The 23,357-nt window shown below is 52.1% G+C and overlaps 1 protein-coding gene across 8 annotated transcripts in view; it reads right to left on the reverse strand.

Moving 5' to 3' along the window:
• Nucleotides 1–23,182, reverse strand: part of ADA (adenosine deaminase) — a 34,632-nt gene extending 11,450 nt beyond the window's left edge. For all 8 annotated transcript variants that reach the window (XM_054255394.2, XM_078371735.1, XM_078371734.1 and 5 more), the window contains exons 1-2: nt 23,060–23,182; nt 8,111–8,172 (exon numbers count right to left, since the gene is read on the reverse strand). In XM_054255394.2, the coding sequence (XP_054111369.1) occupies nt 8,111–8,172; nt 23,060–23,092 (95 nt within the window). In that variant the 5' untranslated portion in view covers nt 23,093–23,182. The remainder of the gene's footprint in view (nt 1–8,110; nt 8,173–23,059) is intronic.
• Between the last annotated feature and the right edge of the window lie 175 nt (nt 23,183–23,357).

Raw genomic sequence — 23,357 nt, forward strand, 5'->3', positions numbered from 1 at the left:
AAGGGGGATAAACAGGTTGAAGTTGTGTGTGTGTATGCACATGCATACATACATGGACGCCTGTGTACGCACCCCCTCCATATCCCTGGTGGACGGATGCTTGGAGACAAGGAAAGTACAAGGCAAGCTCATGATTTCCTCATCAGCCCCAGGAGCTGGCACAGCCAGCTGGTACTATGCCCAGTCTGGGGTTATCAGGGGCAGTAACTGCAGCATCACAATTCCCAGGGTAGAGGCAGGCGTCAGGATTTCCGTCCTCCGCCCTCCAACTGGCTGGCATATCAGAGGCTTGCCTGGCCCAGTGCACTGGGAGAGGGCTGGTGGAAGCTCAGGGGAAGGGCCCATTGGGCCGCCATCCAGCTCAGACCTCTCTCCCTTCCCTGTCCACAGTCCCCACAGTGGGCTGGACTATAGCAGCACTTAGTAAGGGTGTGCTGGAAACAGCCCCCCTGGCTTGGACCTCCATTTCTTCCCAAGCTTCTCAGCCTCCCCTCCCAGCTCTGGAAAGCAGGGTGAGAGCTCGGAGGGGGCTTCCTCCTTTCTGTTTTTTGAGATGGAGTTTCGCTCTTTCCCCCAGGTGTGAGTGCAGTGGTGTGATCTTAGCTCTCTGCAACCTCTGCCTCCTGGGTTCAAGCAATTCTGCCTCAGTCTCCTGAGTAGCTGGGACTACAGATGCACACCAAGCCCAGCTAATTTTCATATTTTTAGTAGAGACAGGGTTTCACCATGTTGGCCAGGACATCCTGACCTCCTGACCTTGTGATCTGCCTGCCTTGGCCTCCCAAAGTGCTGGGATTCCAGGCGTGAGCCACTGTGCCCAGCTGGCTTCCTCCCTTCTGTACACACTCCTGCCTCCTCCTCCTATCCCGGCTCTGCTCCAGCTCACAAGGTCACCCTGAGCCTCAGTTTTCCCTTTTTTTTTTTTTTTTAAAGATAAAAGGGACAGCTAGAGAACACCAGAAATTAAGAAATGCTTCTAACATGAGGGACAAAACGAGAATAGACAAAAAACACTTTGAGGAAACAATGCAGAGAATAGACAAAAACCTAAGAACCAAAACAGAAAATAAATGAGTATCCTCAAAGAGATGAGAAGACATCACATCCGTGAAACAAGGGAACATTCAGAACATAAGAAAGAGCTCTCAAATTTAAAAGAGGTATATCTATGTAACAAACCTGCACGAGCTACACATGTACCCAGAACTTAAAGTAAAATAAATAAATAGAGGATATGGTAGCAACCGTCCGAATGTAATAAAAGAACTGGAAGCTAAAAGTGAAGAAATCCTCCACAAAGTAGAACAAAAAGGCAAGATGATGAAAAATAGGAGTAAACAGTTAAGAACATGAGAAGATTAAATCAGGAGGGCCAAGCATCCAATTATCCACAAAGCAAGAACAGAAAAATAGGAGTAAACAGTTAAGAAAATGATAAGATTAAATCAGGAGGGCCAAGCATCCAATTATCCACAAAGCAAGAACAGAAAAATAGGAGGCTGGGCGGAGTGGCTCACACCTGTAATCCCGGTACTTTGGGAAGCCAAGGCAGGCAGATGGCTTAAGCCCAGGAGTTCAAGATCAGACTGGGTAACATGGTAAAACCCCTTCAAAACACAAAAATTCACCAGGTGTGTGGCACACACCTGTAGTCTCAGCTGCTCGGGAGTCTGAGGTAGGAGATCACCTGAGCCTGGGAAGTCAAGGCTGCAGTGGGCCAAGATCGCACCACTGCATGCCAGCCTGGGCAACAAAGCAAGACTCTGTCTCAAAAAAAAAAAAAAAATTTATATATATATGTATGTTTCCCTACATAAATGTTTTCTAAACCCCTTGAGTGTGCTCCCTTCCCTGTTAGCCCCAGTCCCCAAGAGCGCACAGAGGGTACCACCAAGGAGTCACCCTGGTGCCCATCAGCCTGCCAGTCAGCCCACCATGGCTCCCTAGCTGCTCCAATCCCTCTGAGATCCTTGGGGGAAATGGTACCCCAGTACAGCACTGGCACTCCCGCTGCTGGCCAGCTGCCCCAGTCACCCTTGCAAGGCTTTGCCCAGTAACTGTGGCCCCTGAAGAACCTGTACCAGTTGTCAAACACTGTTTTGGATATCACTCTGAGAATTATTGAGTAAAGGCAGGGAGATGACACTAGGGCTCTGGCTTCCATACTGCCAAACCCAGTGACCACATTTGCCTAGGGCCTGCTGCACCCGCTGTGTGTGATGCTCCCAAGGGTCTCCCTTCAACTCCAGAGACTCCACCTGTGGGGGCTCTTCCCTCTGGCCACTCTCTCTCAGACTCTGCCTTTTACACACTTGGCCAGGTCAACTCATCTCCTCTGGTGGTCTTCAGCTTAGGATCCAGAGGTCCACAGCTTCTAACCCTTTATACCCACACACCACCCCTGAGGGCCTGTGATGTGCTGGGTGCTGGGCAGAGAGCAGTGACCAAGATGGACCCCTGTGTCTGACTGCCAGTTGGGAGGCAGGCATCTCATGCCACCTTTCCCCTTCCTCTAGATCGCTCCCCTCCCTGGTTCCACATTTCCAAATACGGCTCCTCCACCTACCCAGCTGCCCACACCAGAGACGGGTGCCTCCCCTTGCCCACCGCCAGCCAGTCCCCAAGAACAAATGATTTTGCTTTCTATTTCTCCTCTTTGATTCTCCTCCAGCCTCCCTGCTTGTGAGAAGTAGAAAAGTTCCTTTTCAAAGTTTCTTTTCTTGTTAAAGAGTAAGTGTCCTGCTGAGCGCAATAGCTCACGCCTATAATCCCAGCACTTTGGGAGGCTGAGGAGGGCAGATCACCTGAGGTCAGGAGTTCGAGACCAGCCTGGCCAATAGGGAGAAATACAAAATACAAAAATACTAAAAATACAAAAATTAGCTGGGCGTGGTAGTTCACGCCTGTAATCCCAGCTACTTAGGAGGCAGAGGTTGCAGTGAGTAGAGATCGAGCCATTGCACTCCAGCCTGAGTGATAAGAGTGAAACTCCATCTCAACAAAACAAAAAAAGAGTAAGTGTGCTAATAACTATTTGTTAAGCCTTATCCTATGTAGCTGTTAGACATGCCATGCTTACAGGCACATAGTACGTTCTATGTCCTTGTACTTTAACCAAGATAACTGTGCTGGAGGTGCTCACAGACATGTCCCAACTCTCCATGGTTTTTACCTCTTTAAAAAAGTTTTAAGTTATTAGCCAATCAGGTTTTAGTTTAAATGGTAAGGTCTGGCTGTAGCCAACGGAAATCAAACACAGCAGTAAGGATGACCCCAAATGTGTAAGGGATAAATTTGTCTGTTTTCCTTTGTTCATTGTACTCTTGTGGCACAATGGCTAGTGAGGGTACTCTTCCTGCAGTACAGGAAGTAAAAATTGCATTGCTGTAAGATCCTTTGTCTCAGTGCTGATTTTTCTTGGCAGCACCGGGCTTCTGTTTCTAACTTCTATTTCCAACACTCCTCAAATCTAACAAGACCTTTTCAACAGAGTTTACATAGAGCAGCCAGGGAAGGCCTCTCTAATGAGGTGACATTTAAGCAGAAGCCTTGGGATGGAGGTGGTTCTGGGCAGGGGAGGGGTCCATGCAAAGACTGCAGGCAGGCAGTGGCGAGCATTGGAAGCGAAGGGTGTCTGGCTCTCAGAGAGCAGGCATTTGTACAGATGAGGCGCCTGGGAGGGCAGGGCTAGGCTGGACTAAGGAAGGCGCTGGGGCTTTGCCTGAAAGCACTGGGAAGGCACAGTAAGATTTCAAACAGGACTAGCATGAAATGATTTACCTTTTTAAAAGCTCCTCTGGCTGCTGTGTGGGAAACTGGCGGGAAGCCAGAGCTGAGGCCAGAGCACGAATGCAGGGGCCCGACTGGAGACAGACAGCACAGGGGACTTCCAGTGTCTCCCATGGGACTCGGCCTCCAGAAGCTGCTCAGACAAAGCTGGAAAGCCCCATCTGGGGCCCAAAGTTGAAGCAGGATAGAGTTGTTCTTAGGGCCCTGGCACCTCCTGCTGTCCCCGGCTGCCCATAGAAGCCAAGGCTCCTCATAAGGCCACACTTTTTTTGTATGTGTATGAGGCGGAGTCTAGCTCTTGCTGCCCAGGCTGGAGTACAGTGGCGCGACCTCTGCTCACTGGTTCAAGTGATTCTCCTGCCTCAGCCTCTTGAGTAGCTGGGATTACAGATACCCGCCACCACCCCCGGCTAATTTTTTGTCAACAACTAACAGGGTTTCACCAGGTTGGTTGGCCAGGCTGGTCTCGAACTCCTGACCTCATGTGATTCACCCACCTCAGCCTCCTAAAGGGCTGGGATTACAGATGTGAGCCACTGTGCACGCTCTTTTCTTAGTTGATGCCTACTCCCTGGTCAGCCACAGCTGCTGCCCTGGGGCATTGTCTGGTCTTCTTCCTGCCTCGGTGGGCAACACAGCCACAAGAAGCCCACCCTCAGGAGCCCAGGGAGGGATGATGAGCTCAGGGGGTTGCAGGTCAAGTCCATCTCCCAGCCCTATTTATCACATCAGTAAAAAATATTTTCTTTATAAGGGTGCACAGAGGAAGAAATGAAACTGTGTGTGTGTCATGAGAAAGACAGCAGACTCTGAAGCTCAGTGGTCTGGGTTTGAATCCCAGCTCTGTGACTTAAAGGCTATGGGACCCTGGGAAAGTTACCCACCCTCTGTGTTTACTCGGTCTGGCATGTTTGAAAAATATCCAGTGTGGACTAAGCAAGGAGCCGTAGAGAGCTCAGAGAGGCAGTGCAGGCTTGGCAGAACTTTAAGGCCCGTGTGTGGACTTTGGCTTTGACCCCGAGTGAGGTGGGGGTCTTGAGCAGGGGAATGAGCTGGGAAGATCATGGGTTAAGACTCTTGCTCCAGCTACAGCACTGCAGGGCCTGCAGAGAGGAAGGCCAGAGTAGATGGCTGAGACCCATCCGAAGACCACAGCACCAGTGAGGGGCAGCGGTGGCCCAGACCACGGTGGTGACAGGAGGAAAGAGCAGCCAGGTTCAGAATCTTTGGCGCAATAGCTGACAGGGTTATGAACAAGATGGAGAACGAGATTAGAGAATCCCCTGAAGAGGGCAGAGTCCCAGAAGCTGGAGGAAGAAGCAATGGGTGAGAACAGTTAATGAGGCAGGCCTGAGTTCCAGAGCTGGGAAAAGGGCTACTGACTTGGGCCTAGCAGGGCTCAGGCCAGGGGGTCCCCTCTTCCCTCCATTCTCAGCCCACTCCCCATATCTGAGTGTAAGAAACTCTCCAATCCCCCTGCCTGCTGACTTCAGGCCACGCTCCAGCTGGCACCTGCCGGACGTCATCTCCAGGCCCCAGAGGTGGTGTGAGAAATGGATGATCAGACTGGTGCCCCTCCCGGCGACTCCTTTCCCCTGTCTCTTGGACCCACCCAGCACTCCCAGCCCCTGGCTACAGCCGATGAGCCCTCTGTGACCCCTTAATGAGTGACTCCGTTCAATCTCATCTTGATGCCCCCCTGAACAACCTCATTAGGGGCCTTGTGGCAAGTTGGCAGCTTGACATGGGCAAAGGCCAGGCAGAGATAAGCTTCACCCCACTTAGAGACATAAGTTCTAATTAATAAGAATATTATCATTAAGTGACATTTATGGAGCACATTAATGGGCCTGAACTAAGCATGTCATGTGCGTCACCTCACCGAAACCTCTAACTGGCAGGGGTTAATGGCCAGGGGCATGGACTCGGGGAGACCATCTGGGTTCAAACCTCTGCCCTGTGCTTACTGGGCAAGTTACTCCCCTACCACAGCTCAGTTTCCTCATCGGTAAATTGATAGCAATAAAGTCCCTATCTTACAAGTTGTTGGGAGGATTTAATAACCCAGGTAAAGCATTTAAAGAAGTGTTTGGCACACAGGAGATGCCAATATGCTTATGCCATGCAGTTAAATATAAATTAAATCAATGGCAGCTTCTTGGAGTAGAAGTTGTTCCCTGGAAGTGCGAACAGATGGAGAAGAGTGGACTTTCCAGAACTCTCCCAGGGAGTTGGTGGAGATGCTCCCAGAGCTGGGGCAGCAGCCTCCCAGGAATCCCGCATTCTCTCCCCAGGGGAGGCCTCTGAATAACAGGATTCTGGCTTATGGAGCAGAAATGTTCAAATTTGGGTCCAGAGTTGAATTTCAAGACCATAGGGGAGAGGCTGAGTTCTTCCAGCTCCAAACATAATGAGTGTTGTGCAAACATGTAAGAGACACGGGTCTGCCGGGGCAGGGCTGTGTGGATGAGGAGCCCGTCTCCTAGGTCAGCTGTCAGGGAGGGCCCTGTTCTTAGCCTCAGTTGATAGAGACCAAGTTCACAGACAGGAGGTAATGTGTCCAGATTTGACTCCAGATCCACTGGCCTTCAAGGTCCCTGCACTTTTTTTTGAAATGGAGTTTCACTCTTATTGCCCAGGCTGCTGGAGTGCAATGGCAGGATCTTGGCTCACTACAACCTCCGCCTCCCAGGTTTAAGCGATTCTCCTGCCTCAGCCTCCTGAGTAGCTGAGATTACAGGCATGCACCACCACGTCTGGCTGATTTTTTTTATGTTTAGTAGAGATGGGATTTCTCCATGTTCATCAGGCTGGTCTTGAACTCCCGACCTCAGGTGATCCACCCCCACCTGGGCCTCCCAAAGTGTTGGGATTACAGGCGTGAGTCACCCAAAGTTCCTGCTCTTAAATGCTAGTCCTAAAAGAGGAACTGCCGTGAGCCCTTGAGGTCTGGCTAGGAAGGGAAGAACCCTCCTCACTGGGGAACAGGGCGACCCTCTGGTCCACCAGCATCCCTGAGAGCTGAAGCAGGAAATGTGTTCTCACTTGGAAAATGCAGAGATTTGGGTCCAGAGAGAGGGAACCACTTTTCCGTGACTCCTAGCAGGTTATGACCCTGATGATGTAGTAAAGCCTTAGGGTCAGACTGCCTTGGGTTCAACTCTTGATCTGCTGTTAACTTGTGTGGCCTTGGGCAACTGTCTTGTCTGATCCCATTCCCACCTCAGTAAAATGCAGAGTGTATCTTCCTCTTCTGAGTGTGTTCAGTGAGGGGTTCAGTGAGCTGGTACAGTCCAGCCCAGCTTTAGGAGATGCTCAACAAACAGTACTGGCATCTCCTGTGGGCACATCACCTGCTACAGGCTCTCAGCCAAGTCAAACGACAGGGGCCAGACATGGTGGCTCACACTTGTAATCCCAGCACTTTTGTGAGGCCAAGCTGGGTGGATCACATGAGGTCAGGAGTTGGAGACCAGCCTGGCCAACATGGTGAAACCCTGTCTCTACTAAAAATACAAAAATTAGGCCGAGTGTGGTAGCTCACGCCTGTAATCCCAGCACTTTGGGAGGCTGAGATGGGCAGATTACCTGAGGTCAAGAGTTCGAGACCAGCCTGACCAACGTGGTGAAACTCCATCTTTACTAAAAATACAAAAATTGGACCAGTTGTGGTGGTGGGCACCTGAAATCCCAGCTACTCAGGAGGCTGAGACAGGAGAATCACTTGAACCCAGGAAGCAGAGGTTGCAGGGAGCCACGATCGCTCCACTGCACTGCAGCCTGCTAACAAAGAGCGAAACTGTCTCAAAAAAAAAAAAAAAAAAATTTAGCTGGATGTGGTGGTGTGTACTTGTAATCTCAGCTACTTGGGAGGCTGAGGCAGGAGAATCATTTGAACCTGGGAAGCAGAAGTTGTATGGGCCAAGATTGTGCCACTGCACTCCAGCCTGGGGGACAGAGCAAGACTCTGTCTCAAAAAAAAAAAAAAAAAAAAAAAAAAAAAAAAAAAAGACAGACTGATTCAGCTCTGGGAACTACCTTCATGCATGTATGTGGGTGGGTGGGGAGAACAGGCTCAGGCCTGGCTCACCTGACACTAGCAGGGCAAGAGTCAGAGGCCCAGAGGCTGAGGAGCTGGTCTGCAGGTCTCCAGCTCAGTGCCCAGGCCCCTGCAACCCCACAGCCCCACTTCTGGCCTGGAGCTTGATTTCCACAGGGATACAGGAAGGAACAGTGACCCTGGGATTCCCCAGGGGCCTCGGGGTGTCGCTGTGGCCCCCACCAAATCTCAGGGAGAGAGCGTTCTTCTCTATGGACTTACCTGCCATAGTATAAGATGGTTTCAGGCTTGATGGCTCCATCTAGGTGGACATGCAGTTCTACCTGAAAGGAGGCAGAGGGAGAGAGAAAGGGAGAGAGAACAAATCCCTATGAGTTCCCAAAGGAACTTTCAGAGCTTAATGTTAACATTAATCATGATAACCATTAGCTACCATTTACTGGCCGACCACTGACTCCATACACCTCGGTAAACTCTGTACTGCACTATCTTGTTTAATCCGCTCCTGGGGAAGGGGTTCAGCTGTTATCTCTATCTCTTTCATGATTGAGGACACTGAGGTTCAGAGAGGTTAGATATCTCATCCAAGGCCACACAGCATGCAAGTCATAGAAGCAGGAGTCCAACCCAGTATCTCTGTTCTTAATTGCAGCGGGTGAGTGGCAGAGGTGGAGTTCTAACCGAAGCCCAAGTTCAAGGCCTGTGCTCCAGGTCACGTAGGCAGCTCTTGCTCTCAGCCAACTAAATAAACTATTTTAACAAAAGGGATTGACCCAGGGATGTCCTGAACTAGGGAAGAGCCACAGTATATTTCAAAATTCAGAATCTATTTTCTTGTCTTTTTGAGATGGATGGAGTCTCGCTCTTTCACCCAGGCTGGAGTTCGGTGGCACAATCTTGGCTCACTGCAGCCTCTGCCTCCCAGGTTCAAGTGATTCTTGTGCCTCAGCCTCCTGAGTAGCTAGGACTATAGGCAGGTGCCACCATGCCCGGCTAATTTTTGTATTTTTAGTAGAAATGGGGTTTCGCCATGTTGGCCAGGCTGGTCTCAAACTCCTGACCTCCAAAAGTGCTGGGATTACAGGTATGCACCACTGTGACCAACTCAGGCTCCATTTTCAAAAGGAGATGCTACTCAGGCATAGCTTATCAGGAATCAATATTAGGCAATACAAGATCTTTCTAGTACTCTAGAGTTTAAGAGCAGGGTCCTTGGAGGTAGCCCATGAGGCTGGACTCCCAGCTCTGCCCCTTCTTTGGCTGTGTGACCTCAGACAAGACACTTCACCTCTCTGAGCCTCGGTTTCCTCAACTGAGAAACAGTGGAATATTATGCTCCCCTATCCAAGAAAAATTGTAAAGATTACAAAGGACAGTGTAGGTGGACATGGACAGCCCAAAGCAAATAGCCCCTGCCACTCAGCCAGGGTGTTTATCATGAAGCACAGCAGGCAGTGGGAGATGGTGGGGAAAGGGACTTTGCTGTTTTTGCTGTTCCCGTTCCAAATGATGGAAGCTTTCCCCCCAGCCAGGGGAGATCCAGAAAACTCTCAGCTGACATCTCATGCTGGGATGGGGAACATTGAGAGCTGGATAAGTTGGCTGCCCTGGCTCAGGCAGGAATGGGAACTGCCTGGCCAAGGAACTGCTGGCCCAGGGGCATGTAGGCGCATATCCATGAGCTGCCTCCTACAGAGGAAACCCAGCCCGCGCCCATGGGAGGCCAGCAGGGAACAGAGACACCAGAGGTCCTATCAGCAGGATCTCAGAGTCATCAGATCTCTCCCGAGGTCATCCAGCTGGCAAGGGACCGAGGGGTCCTCACCCCCAGGCTCGGGGCCAGTTGAGTTGTTGGATTCCTTGACAAAATGAGTTCAGTTCCCACTCAGCCAAATGTTTCTCAGGTTCTCAAAATACGCTCAGCATTGGGAATACTGAAGCTTATAGCCCAGGGAACAGCCAACCAGCTGTGTGACCTCAGGCAAGAGGCCTCATCTCTCTGAGCCTCTGTTTTCTATCCTTAACCCTCACAGGGCTATGGAGAGGGCCCAGCCAGTGAGCTAGAGTCACACTGTATAGCACATGCAGTTAGAGCTGGAATCTCGGCTCCTCCACTCACTCCCAGCATGACCCTGTGCCTCAGCATCCTCATCTGTTAAATGGGGATAATGATAGTCCTTCCTCCTAGGCTCCGTGAGGGTTAACCGTGTTAGTGCACGGGTAGTTCTTGGCACATCGCAAATGCTAAATAGCTGTCAACTAAAAGTCAATGAAGGCTGGGCGTGGTGGCTCATGCCTATAATGCAACCACTTTGGGAGGCTGAGGTGGGAGGATCACCTGAGGCCAGGAGTTCGAGACCAGCCTGTCCAACATGGCAAAACCCCATCTCTACTAAAAATATGAAAACTTAGCCAGGCATGGTGGCACATGCCTGTAATTCCAGCTACTCAGGAGGCTGAGGTAGGAGAAGTGCCTGAACCCGAGAGGCAGAGGCTGCAGTGAGCCGAGATTTTACCACTGCACTCCAGCCTGGGCAGCAAGAGCAAAATTCTGTCTCAAAAATAAAAGTCAATGAAGGCCTGTGCTCCTGCTGGATGCTAGATTGTAGAGTTAAACAGAAGGGTCCAAATCCTTTTCCTGGGGCTTGTACAGGCCCCAAAGTGGGAAAGGCGTTAAGCAATTGGGAACACATACAGTCACAAACCAAGACGATGCTTTGGAAGCACAAACACAGTCCTATGACAGAGGGTAACAAACAAGAGATGTGAACACAGCTAGAGGGCCCACCTTGAGCCTGAGCTAAAAGGCGAGGATAGAGAAGAACCCACCAGGGGTTCAGAGGGAGGCGGGAAGAAAATTCCAGGCAGAGGGAACAGCATGTGCCAGGCCCTGTGGCAGGAGAAAATGGCGTGTGTGAGGAATTAAATACAGGTTCAGAGAAGGGAGGGTTCACGGGACTGGAGAGGCTGCAGGGTAAGACCACCCAGGGAGGGCTGTGCAGGCCACAACGAGTCAGGCTTTGTCTCGAAAGCACAGAGAAGGCATTGCAGGGTTGGAAGCTGGTTAGAGAAAGAGGATGGCTCATACAAGGCCAGTTAGAGGCTATGCAGTCATTTGAAAGACCACAGTGGCTTGGACCAGGGTTGTGAGGTGCATAGGGGAAGAACTGGTGGATGGAAGATGCCAAGGATCACACTGCAGGTTCGGTTTGGGTGGGCAGTGATTCCTGCAGTTTGAGACAGAGGACCCTGGAAGAGAAGACCAAGTCCTGGATCTCCCTCCAGAAGGTAGGATGTGGGGGAGGAAGGCAGGATTGGTTTGGTCTTAGTTATGTTAAACTGGAGATGCCTTTTGTTTTGTTGAGATGGAGTTCCACTCTCTCACTCAGGCTGGAGTGCAGTGGCTCTAGCTCAGCTCATTGCAACCTCCACCTCTCAGGTTCAAGCGATTCTCCTGCCACAGCCTCCTGAGTAGTTGGGACTACAGGCACCCACCACAAAGTCTGGCTAGTTTTTGTATTTTTAGTAGAGATGGGATTTCACCATGTTGGCCAGGCTGGTCTTGAACTCCTGACTTCAGGTGATCTTCCCACCTCAACCTCCCAAAGTGCTGGAATTACAGGTGTGAACCACCTCGGCCGGCCAACTGGAGATGCCTTTGAGATATCCAAAGGTAAAGGGAGGAAGCTAATGGGGTGCAAGAGTCTAGAGCTGTCCTGAGAAGCCCAAGCTGGGAATATAGGTGGCAATGTGGGTGAGCACGGAAGCCATGAGCTTGAAGGAGCTCATCTAGGGAGAGAACATCAATGGAGGTAAGGAAAAGGCCTAGGATGAAGCTTTGACCAGCGCCAGCACTTAGTGGCTTTATGGAAGAGGCCAAGCCTGAATCACAGCCAGAGAGGTGGGCAGGTGTGTGGTGTGCAGAATGCTGTCAGATGTCAGGGACAGGTGAACAGTGGTTCACAGGGGTAACACAGTGGGCTGAATGGCAGCCCCCACAAAGCTGTCTATATGCTAATCCTAATCCCCAGAACCTGTAAATATTATCTTATATGGGTCATGTGTGGTGGCTCACGCTTATAATCCCAACACTTTGGGATCACTTGAGGTCAGGAGTTCAATACCAGCCTGGCCAACATAGTGAAATCCCATCTCTACTAAAAATACAAAAATCAGCCAGGCATAGTGGTATGCAGCTGTAGTCCCAGCAACTCGAGAGGCTGAGGTGGGAGAATCATTTGAACCTGGGAGGCAGAGGTTGCTGTGAGCCAAGATTGAGCCACTGCACTCCAATCTGGGCAACAGAACAAGACTCCCCCTCAAAAAAGAAAATATTACCTTATGGCCGGGTATGGTAGCTCATGCCTGTAATTCCAGCACTTTGGGAGGCCAAGGCGAGTGGATCACCTGACGTCAGGAGTTTGAGACCAGCCTAACGTGGCAAAACTCTGTCTCTAATAAAAATATAAAAATTAGCTGGCCATGGTGGCTGGCACCTATAATCCCAGGTACTTGGGAGGTTGACGCAGGAGAATTGCTTGAACCCATGGGGCAGAAGTTGCAGTGAGCTGAGATCATGCCACTTCAGTCCAGCCTGGGTGAAAGTACAAAACTCCATCTCAAAAAAAAAAAAAAATTACCTTATATGGCAAAGTGTGATTATTAAATGTTTTGACAGAAAGAGTTTATCCTGAATTATCTGGTTGGGCCCTAGATACAATCACATGTACCCTTTTAAGGGAGAAGCAGAGTTTTAAGAGAGACAGACGCAAGAAGAAGCAGCAACATGACCTCAGAGGCAGAGACTGGATTGATGCGGCCACAAGCCAAGGAATGCCTGGAACCACCAGCAGCCAAAAGAGGCAAAGAATGGATCCCCCCACCCCGAGAGTTTCAGAGGGCGTGTGGCTCTGAGAACATCTTGACATTGGACTTCTGGCTCCCAGACCTGCCAGGGCACATGTTTCTGTTGGTTGAAGCCACCTAGGGTGTGGTAACTTGTTACCACAGCCACAGGACTCACAGGGTCAGGCCCTGTTGGAGGTCACAGGGCAGAAGAGCGGAAATATGTTCCTCAGGCTAAAAGCCCAGACACTGTGGACCTCAGAGGCGTGGTTCTCAACCCTGGCTGCAAGTTAGGAGCACAGAAAGTTCTAGCCAGTTCCCAAGGCCTCAGTCCCATCTGAGGTTGGTTAAGCAAATCCTTGGTGGCAGGCCCGGGGGAGCCTGTTTTAAAAAAACATGTAGTCAAGATTGGGAACCATTCTAGAGGCCTGAGTGAGGGTAGAAACCACACTAGAATAAGGTAAGAAAGCAGCAGAGGTGGCCGGACGCAGTGGCTCACACCTATAATCCCAGCACTTTGGGAGGCTGAGGTGGGTGGATCATGAGGTCAAGAGATGGAGACCATCCTGGTCAACAAGGTGAAACCCCGTCTCTACTAAAAATACAAAAATTAGCTGGGCATGGTGGCGCGTGCCTGTAATCCCAGCTATTCAGGAGGCTGAGGTAGGAGAATTGCTTGAACCCAGGAGGCGGAGGTTGCAGTGAGCTGAGATCACACCATTGCACTCCAGCCTGGGTAACAAGAGCAAAAACTCCGTAAAAAAAAAAAAAAGAAAAAAGAAGCAGAGGTAAAACGACAAAGTTGGTTTAGGCTACTCTTTCACAACTTTGCCCCTAAAGGAACTAGCAGCCTGGAAGGGCAGGACGTGCATGTGGGTCGAGAATGGGGGCTCGTTTTAAGATGGGGATGTCTTGGGCAAGTTTAAGTGTTCGTGGGGATGATCTGAGGCTGGGTGAGAAGAGTTGCATGAGGTTACTGGGAAGGCAGGAGGAAGTGAGAAGGTAAAACCAGGCCTGGCCATGGAGCCCCTGAGAACATGAGGATCAGGCAGTGAATGAGGGCGGTGGTCACGTCCTCTTGTGGGTGGGGCTGGGGGGGTCTGCATGGCTACTTCTGGCTAAAGTATTTATTTATTATTTTTTGAGATGGAGTCTGGCTCTGTCACCCAGGCTGGAGTGCAGTGGCCCAATCTCAGCTCACCGCAGCCTCTGCCTCCCAGGTTCAAGGGATTCCTGTGCCTCCGCCTCCCAAGTAGCTGGGATTACAGGCACCTGCCACCATGCCCGGCTAATTTTTGCAGTTTTAGTAGAGACAGGGTTTCACTGTGTTGGCCAGGCTGGTTTTCAACGCCTGACCTTGTGATCCAACTACCTAGGCCTCCCAAAGTGTTAGGATTACAGATGTAAGCCACCTAAGCCACCCTGCCCAGCCTGGAGAAAGTATTTAAATGGCAATTCAAGAGCTCTGCCTCCCAGCTCTGTTTTACTCTGGCACAACTGGCAATGTTCAGGGTGAAATCTTCCCATCTACCTGGGGCCTTGAGTGAGCAAGGTGAGAAACCTCACTGGAGGCCCTGGAGGGACAAGCAGTGTGAGCAAGAATGAGGCCAACCTGGGTTGCTGCAGGCCCCTCACACCTGGGGGCTGTTTGTTATTGCAGCACGAGGTAGCTTCGCCTGCCTGACAATGAGCCAACACACTTTTCTGAACTCAGTCTTGCAAACTGTGATGAGAAGCAGAACCAAGTGCTATGAGATAAAGAAAAATCACACAGGGTGGAGGGGGAGGCCAGGAAGGGTTGGGGCAATTTAGAAAGTGTGCTGGGGAAAAGATCACTTAGAGGAGGAGTTCACCAGGGAGAAGGAAGGAAGGAGAAGGAGAATGGCTCTAGGCAGAGGGAGCTGCATGTGCTTAGTGTCTGAATCAGGAAGCAGTCGGCAGTTGGCGGGAGTGCAGAGGGAGGTTAGTGGTGAGAAATGAGGCCAGGGCAAAGCTGAGAGGGGGCAGGGAGATTGCACAGGCAGCAACAAAGGGTTTTCCACCCAAATGGGTTACACTGGAGAGTCCCCTTTAAAAAAGCCTTTCCCAGCTGCTGTGCTGAGGACAGGATGGCAGGAAGCCAGAACAGAAGATGGGCTACCAAGCTACCGTGGGAGGGAAGAGCTGATTGGAATTTGAATATCACGAGGGAAGTACTCGAGGCAGCATCTGGCACTCAGTGAGCAGGAGCCAGACAGTGCCTGGGTGTAGGAGCAAAGGGCCCGGGGAGCCAGGAGCTCCTCCAGGGAGGGGGAAGGCAGAGCCAGCCACCCACCAGGCCCCACAGCACTCATCCCTTCTCAGGGCTGCCTGGGAAGAGGCCCCTGTGTGTTTCAGGAGAGGAGCAGAGGCAGGAAGCCACCTCCCCGGGTGGCTCAGGCCAGCCTCCTACCGAACTTTCTAGAAAACTGCAACACCCCATAGGAAGTCTCCTGTCAACCTATTCCAGATGACAATGACAATGGGGTGGGGACCCTGCTCTCCTGTCCCCTTTCAGGGAAAAGGATCAGCAATGGCCTCGAACTTTTGAGTATCTCCTCTGTGCTAGACCATCTATGTGCATGATCTACGTGCATTTCATCCTTACAACCAGCAAGGCAGGGACTCCACTCCCATTTTACTGATCAAGAAACAGATTCAAAGTACCCCAAAACAGTCAGTGATGGAGTCAGAATTTGAATCCTGGTCTGATTCTTGAGCTCCTGACCACTCTACTCTGCCTCTGTGGGCCTAGCCTCAGACATCAATAATATAGCAATAATGATAAAGCAGCTACCTACTAGTTTCAGACGCTTTATCTCATTTAATCTGAATCCCTAGGCAATGGACATACTGGCCCATGTTACAGATGGGGAAATGGACTTACCAGGCTAAGCCCAGGGAAATTCATTGGCCTGTCCAGGGTTATGCAAATTGATACTGGTAGAGCTAGGGTGGAACACAAGCTCCCTGCCTCTAAGCCCAAGACCTGCCCACAGGCCACACCCCCTCCCTAGCACTCAGGCTGAGAAGGTGCCTGGCCTCCTGACCTCTCTGGAGGGGAATCTCATGCCCCCCTCCCACTGCCTCTGCTCTCTGCAAGGCTGACTCTCAGCCAGCCCAGCATCTGTTGGAATAGCAGGAAATCCTCCCAGCGCTGATGTGAACAGGAAGCATCCTCAGTTACCAACAAATATTTACTAAGCCCCACTATGTGCCAGGCGCTGTGGAGGCCCTGGGAAATGTACTAAGTCCCTGCTTTCAAGAGATGCCTGCCAGAGAGGCCCAGGGCAGTAGGTTCAGTTACCTAAGATCACTCTGCATCAGTGGCAGAGCTACCATGAGGACCTGGGTCTTGGATTCCTGGGCCAGATACTCCCAGATCTGACTCATGTTCCCATATTCCCAACTGCTGGAGGGCGAGCAGGGCCATCTACCTCCATGGCGAACCCTGTTAGATTAGTTGTCTAATCGGAGGTGGGTGATGACTTGAGGGCAGGAGTTCAAGACCAGCCTGGTCAATATGGTAAAACCTTGTCTCTATGAAAAACACAAAATTTAGTTGTCTGACGGGGTTTGCCTTAGAAGTAGATGGCCCTGCTCGCCCTCCAGCAGTTGGGTTTGCCTCCCAAACATTTTCATCTGACTTTTGGGGTCATGTATTTAGCATGTCTATCTCCCTCACTAGCCATTTGCTGAGAGGAGAGACCTTGTCTGTGTCATCATGTGGTGTTGTCAGTGCCTAGGACAGCATCTTGCATAGCACAAAGTGCTTTCTATGTGTCCGGTGACCACACTGTTATTTCCTCCTCTTCCTGTCCTACGGCAGCAATGCTGGGTGCTCTCCCTGCAACTAGGAAGGGGCTGACCTGCCCCATGGGACCTGGTGAAACCTACACAGGGCAGAAGAGCCAGGGCTACCTGGCCAGCCCACAGAACCTGAGCACCATGGCCAGAACCCAGATGAGCCACAGGTGCCCACTGCCAGCTGAACATCCCTTCCCTCCCCAACCCTGCTTTTGGTGATGAGCTGGGCAGTGCCAGGGTCAGTGTCTTATGCCACTATGGCCTCTCAGCTGACTTTTAGTGTGAGGCCAGGAGACAAAGCAGCCCTGGGCTGATAAACTGTTTCAGCTCCACCTCCTCCAGGAAATCCTCTGTGCTCAGCGTCGTCTAAGCTCTGGTGCTTCCAAGGTACACAGTGGAAGGGTCTGAGCAGTCCCTGCAGTATGTCTCCTGCTGACTTGGGGCCTGAAAGCTCTGCTGCTCAGAGGTTTCACAGAAGGCAAAGTACGTCTTTTACCTGGGGAAATCCTGTGGAGCCACAGTGTAGGGACCCAGCACACTTATACTCATTTTATAGGTAACAAGACAGAGGCTCAGAGAGTAGAAGGACCCTGAGTTAGGGAGTCTAATGCACACCACAGCCAGGAAACTGTTTGACTCTAAAGCTGAAGGTCTTAAAGGCAGCATACTCCCCTCATGCTGCATAGCAAGGTACTGGGTCAGTCATGCTAAAGTCTAAACAGGAGCCAGGCACAGTGGCTTACACCTGTAATCCCAGCCATTTGGGAAGTCAAGGTGGACAGATCACTTGAGGTCAGGAGTTTGAGACCAGCCTGGCCAACATGGTGAAACTGTCTCTATTAAAAAACACAAAAATTAGCCAGGTGTGGTGGCACACAGCTGTAATCCCAGCTACTTGCAAGACTGAGGCAGAAGAGCCACTTGAACCTGGGAGGCAGAGGTTGCAGTGAGCCGAGATTGCACCACTGCACTCCAGCCTGGGCGACAGAGTGCGACTCCGTCTCAAAACTCTAAGCAGGGCCATTACCAACCACGACGATGCTGATGACCATTGGCAGCTATCGCTGAAACATTTGCTCTGAGCCAGGCCTGCACTTGGTGTTTGAGAGGTGGGCATGGGTATAATTCTCATTTTAGAGAGGGGAAACGGAGGCACCATGAAGTTAAATGACTCATTCAAGCTCCTCTAGCTGGAAGTGGGAAATCAGGACTGAGACCCAGAGAGCCTGGCCCCAGCTGGTGTCCAAGTTCAAATTCCTTGCTGATCTAGCTCCCTGCTGAGGAGTGCGGAGCTTATCCCCCATAACCACTCTGGGGCCTGAGAATACTAAGGGGTGAGGGCAAGCCTCCCCCCAGTCTATATTTACCTTGGATAAATATAGATTCTAGTCTCACTCTGGGGCTGCGCCCTGCTCCTCTTCACCACCCACAGCCAGACTGTGGTCCTACTACCTTGCCCCACCCCAGGGGGTACCATAGCGACCCCTTCAAGACACCTGGGCAGGTGGACAAGTCTCTTGAAGATCACAGGGCCCTCTGCCACCCAGGCCAAGTCCACCCTGAGGCTAGACATGGGTTTGGGAGGCTGTCTGCCCCCCCTGCCTCCCTGTGTGACCACAGACCACTTCCTCCTTCTGGTCCTCCCTTCCTCTTCTGTGAAGCAAAGTCATCCACAAACTCACTCTCCTTTGTTCCCCTCCCCGACCAATTGCCATGTGAGTTAAAATGGGTAAGGCAGGCTCTTCCCAGGGACATTTTTGTTTTAACAGGTGGTTCTGGTAACTGAAAGCCATGGCAAGCTCAAAGAAGTGCAGCTGGGGAGCTCTGTGTCAGGAAGATGAGAGATTCTGCAGCTGGGGGAGCATCCCAGAGTTCACTGCAGCCCCTACATCAGCCCCAAGAAGGAAGTGCATCCCTGAGGGCCTCCTGGTGCCAACCTGGCACTGCACAAGCAACAATCAGCATGTCAGTTTCCTTGAGAACCTCAAGATCTTAGTTTTGTCATCTCATTTTACAGAGGGGAAAGCTGAGGTTCAGGAGTTGCCTACCTGAGGCACCCTAGCTGCTAAGCAGCAAGGCAGAAATTCAACCCCAGGACATCTGAAGCCAGGGGCCAACACACTGGCCCACACTGCCACCCTGATTCTAACTCTTCCCCCGACACTGCCTCCTGTTTTTAGCACAAAGTGGGATTGGCAAATGTGCAAAGCAATGAACAGCTTCTTCAGCGCAGGCAGATCTGGGTTCAAGTCTAGCTCTGCTGCTTGCTGGCTGTGCGACTTTGGCAAGTACCCTTCCCTCTCTGAGTCTCAGTTTCCTCATGGATAAGTAGAGTTGCTAATACAACAGGACCTTCCTTAGAGGGCTGACGTGAACATTAAATGAGTCACGGTGTGCAAAGCAGGACAGAGTAGACGTTCAGATGAGACAGAAAAGGCACATGCTGATTTAGCCCTAATTCTCCTCTGCAGCACACAGGGACAGTTGAAAGCTGCTGTCCCAACCGGGACCAGTCTACAGCTTCCAGGCTCTCAGATTTTGTGTAGCCCTGTCAAGTCTCTCTATTCTCTAAGCCTCAGTTTCTTCATCTGTAAATGGGGATAAAGACCTATGCCTTGTCACGTCACCCAGAGGATTCTGAGATAAAAGTTACCTGGCTGGGCGTGGAGGCTCACACCTGTAATCCCAGCACCTTGGAAGGCCAAGGCGGGCAGATCACTTGAGGTCAGGAGCCCGAGACCAGCCTGGCCAACATGGTGAAACTGTCTCTACTAAAAACATAAAAATTAGCCAGGCATGGTGGCAGGCGCCTGTAATCCCAGCTACTTGGGAGGCTGAGACAGGAGAATTGCTTGAACTCAGGAGGCAGAGGTTGTAGAGAGCCAAAATCACACCACTGCACTCCAGCCTGGGCAACAGAGGGAGACTCTATGGCACACACCTGTAGTCCCAGCTACCTGGGAGGCTGAGGCAGAAGTGCATGAACCCAGGAGGCAGAGGTTACAGTGAGCCAAAATCGTGCCACTGCACTCCAGCTTGGGTGATAGAGTGAGACTCCGGCTCAAACACATAGTCACGGAAGGCACCTGGTACTCAGGACTATGCCAAGGATAGTCATCGTTATGGTTATTATAACAAGAGGCATGTGATCAGCTCTGGCCTCCAGGACACAGAATGCCTGAGTGCCTGGTACCACCTGTGGACACAGGCTGATAAAGGCCACCCCTCCAATCCCCCTTTCTACTTCCTCCAGCAGGTGCTCAGTCAAACCAGGTAGGTGTATGGTAGGCGCCTGACAGGAAAATCCTGACTTGGGCACCCCCTGACAATGACCCTGTGTGACACAGACTGTGTTCAGAGTTCCGAGTGGAGGAATACAGAAGCAGCCAACCTGGAGATCCATTCCTTATCTATGAGGACCATCTGAGCCCCACCCCAATCCCATGGGACACTGGCCATGTAGGGGTATAGGGGACAGAGGCCATTTGTTTTGGGTTAAATGAAGGTTACTAGGTGGAGGTGGTTAGGGGAAGGTGTGAAATGGAAATGCTATGTATGGCCGGGCGTGGTGGCTCACACATGCAATCCCAACACTTTGGGAAGCTGAGGTGGCTGGATCACGAGGTCAGGAGTACAGGACCAGCCTGGCCAAGATGGTGAGACCCCTATCTCTACTAAAAATACAAAAGTTAGCTGGGCACGGTGGTGGGCGCCTGTAGTCCCAGCTACTCAGGAGGCTGAGGCAGGAGAATTGCTTGTACCTGGGAGGCAGAGGTTGCAGTGAGCCAAGATCAGGCCACTACACTCCAGCCTGGAAGACAGCAAGATTCCATCTCAGGTAAAAAAAGAAAGAGAGAGAAAGAGAAAGAGAGAGAGAGAAAGAGAGAAAGCAAGCTATATAAAATACATGCTTTTACAAATAGTTGCAGTTCTTCTGCTCAGCCGGCCGCCACTGGACTTTCTCCACCGTATGTAAGCCCCCAGCAAAACCCCGCAGCTTCTTTGCTACCTCACCTTTGGCCCCTTGAGCCTGGTGCTGTCTCCACTGGAGTCAGGAGGGGTCCTGCACAACAGAAGGCAGATGCCCGGGGCTTTGCTACATACAGTCTGATCCTGGATCAGTGACATCAGCACCTCCCAGGAGCTTGTCAGCAGTGCAGCATCGCAGGCCCCACTGACCCATACAGAATCCCGGCGTGAACATGAAAAGTCAGGTGATTTGAGTGCAGTTTGAAAAGCACTGCCCTGCTCTGCTTTCTTCTAGCTGTCCAGGTCCCCGGCCTCAGCTGGTGGCAGGTATGAGAAGCTGAAGGGCACAGCAAAGGCTCCCGTCTCAGGAGGTTTGCACTCGGCACAATAGCACCTCTATCCCCAAAGGCTTCTGCAGCGGTAGTTCAGGAAACACGGTTAGGGGCATGGGATTTCAATGCCAGCCTCCCTTGGACTCAAACCTCAGATTGGACATTTCCCAGCTGTGTGATCTTGGGCCTTGTTAACCTTTCTGTGCCTGGGTTAAGTGAAGTAATGCAGATAATGTGTTTAGAATGGTGCCGGGCACAGAACCATCAATACTACATAAGCTGCAGCTAGTAATGCTAATAATTATAACTATCATCTGTTCTATCTCATCACGAGAGGGCAGGGAGCTGGCTCTGGTCACAGTGGCTCTGAGATTCATAGTTTTTCCCACTTCTCCTGCCAGCTCAGGTAAGTTCCTCCCTACAGTCATACAAGATTTGTCGTGCTTCAAACACATGGCAGGTAACATTCTACTTTCACTCTCAAGCATCACCTTGTGGCCTCAGGACACCCACATAAGCAGCTGGTGTTCCACCCCCCAGGTGTGGACACTGAGGCCCCAATGGGGAAATGACCTGCCAGCTTGAATCGGATGAGAGGACCAGGCAACGCCAAAAACGGGAATAATGATATAAGCCCGTCCCTTGATGGGGCTATTACAGAAGAACTTCGAGGACCCACTGGGCGCCTGCGGCAAGTGTTCTGGAAGTGGGCCCTGCTGTTTCCTTCCACAGCTCTCAACACACTTGCAATCAAGGAGGTTTGCTACTGCCATAGGATTCACATCAGGGTATGGTGGGTCCCCAGCCCAAAGCATTGAAGAAAGGAGAAGCGCTAATGATGGGCCCCTGGCTCCAGTAAGATGTGAAGGAGGCAGGGGTGGGGGCAGGAGGGCTTGTACAGTGCCTCAAAGCTCCCAGCTTCTGCCAGGGTGTAACTGAGCATTCTCCCTGGGCTGGGGACATCAGCAGTGGGGGCCAGGCCTCACCTTCTTAAGAAGGCAGGTGGGCTCTCACTCCCACAGGCGGTCTCCTTCACACTAACACACACATACTCACTCCCTCCCCTCCTTCCTCTCCATCTCTCTCTCCTTTCTTCCTTCCTTTTTTAAAGACTGGGTCTACACTGTCTCCCAGGCTGGAGTGTAGTGGCGCCATCATAGCTCACTGCAGTCTTGATCTCCTGGGCTCAAGCGATCCTTCCACCTCAGCCCCCCAAAGTGCCTGAGTAGCTGCAACTACAGGAGTGCATCACCACACTCACCTCCCCTATACGTTTTTGGAGACATGGGGTCTAGCTTGTTGTCCAGTCTAGTCTCGAACTCCTGGACTCAAGTGATCCTCCCGACTCAGACTCCCAAAGCGCTGTGATTACAGGCGTGAGTCACTGTGCTGGGCCACTCACACCTATTTCTCATAAGGGTAAGTTGAGGTTGATTGCAGTTGGCTACTCCTCCCCCAACCCCCCACTCTCACACCCTACTGGCTGATTCACCCTGCTTGGCAGACTCCTGGGTCCCTCCCCTTGGACTCTAAGACAGGCCAATGGGGTCTGGACCCTCTCTGACCCCACCAGTCCCAAGACGCCACAGCTGGTGGGCGGAGGACAAGGGGATTCTCCCCTGGGGCCGCTGGCCATGGCTTGGCCTCAAGTGAACCCTGTCAGGGCCCCAAACCCAGGGCCTACCTAGCCCCTGTTCCTCTGACGTGGGGAAGGGGGTGCCCTGCTCCCCTCCCTCCCTTTTTGGCAGGGCCCACGACTATTCCCGCACCGGGGCGCATCCACAAACCTGGGCTCCTTGGCGCTCACCACCATAATATTGGCGTACAAAGCTGCTTCCACTCCCTGAGCATTCAGTACGCGCCAGGCACAGCACAGGTGCCTATGCGAGTAGACATCAGCCCGATCGCACAGCTGAGCTTCAGAGACCTCAAGCCCCTGCTCAGGCCCACACAGCGCTCAAGGTGCTAGGATGCCCACTTAACAGACGGCGAAACTGAGACCCAGAGGGGTCAAGTCAGGGGCAGAAGCAGACCTTGGAGGCCTCCGGGTTCTGGACCTCCTCTGCCCCATTGTCCCCGATTAGCCCTCAGGCGAGCCACGGCCTAAGCCGAAGGAAGAACGTGCTTGCAGGAGACCCCGTTCGTTCCCGGGGTTCGGACGCCCGGGGCTGGGCCCGGCTAAACCGCTCGGGCCGCCCAGGCACTGGACCCCGTCCCCAGAGCCCCCGCGCGCGCTCACTTTGGGCTTGTCGAAGGCGGGTGTCTGGGCCATGGTCTCCGCGCGCGCACCGGCGCTGATCCCTCCGCCGACGCCCGGTGGGTGTCCGCAGGCTCGTGGGCCACTCGACTTTCCCTGGGGCCCGCAGTGGCCTGGCTGCCACGCTTTTCTTAACCGGGCTGGGCCCCGCCTCCTGCCCGCCCCACTCCGCTCCGGGGCCCGCCCCCCCGTCCCGCCCTTGTGCTGGAGCCCCCGCCCCGCCGGCTCGGGTCGCGCATTTCCTGGAATTCTGGAGCCGGCGTCCTCGCCCGCGGACCTG

Source organism: Callithrix jacchus, chromosome 5 (genome assembly GCF_049354715.1).
Source record: "Callithrix jacchus isolate 240 chromosome 5, calJac240_pri, whole genome shotgun sequence".
In the NCBI taxonomy this organism is placed as follows: domain Eukaryota; kingdom Metazoa; phylum Chordata; class Mammalia; order Primates; family Cebidae; genus Callithrix; species Callithrix jacchus.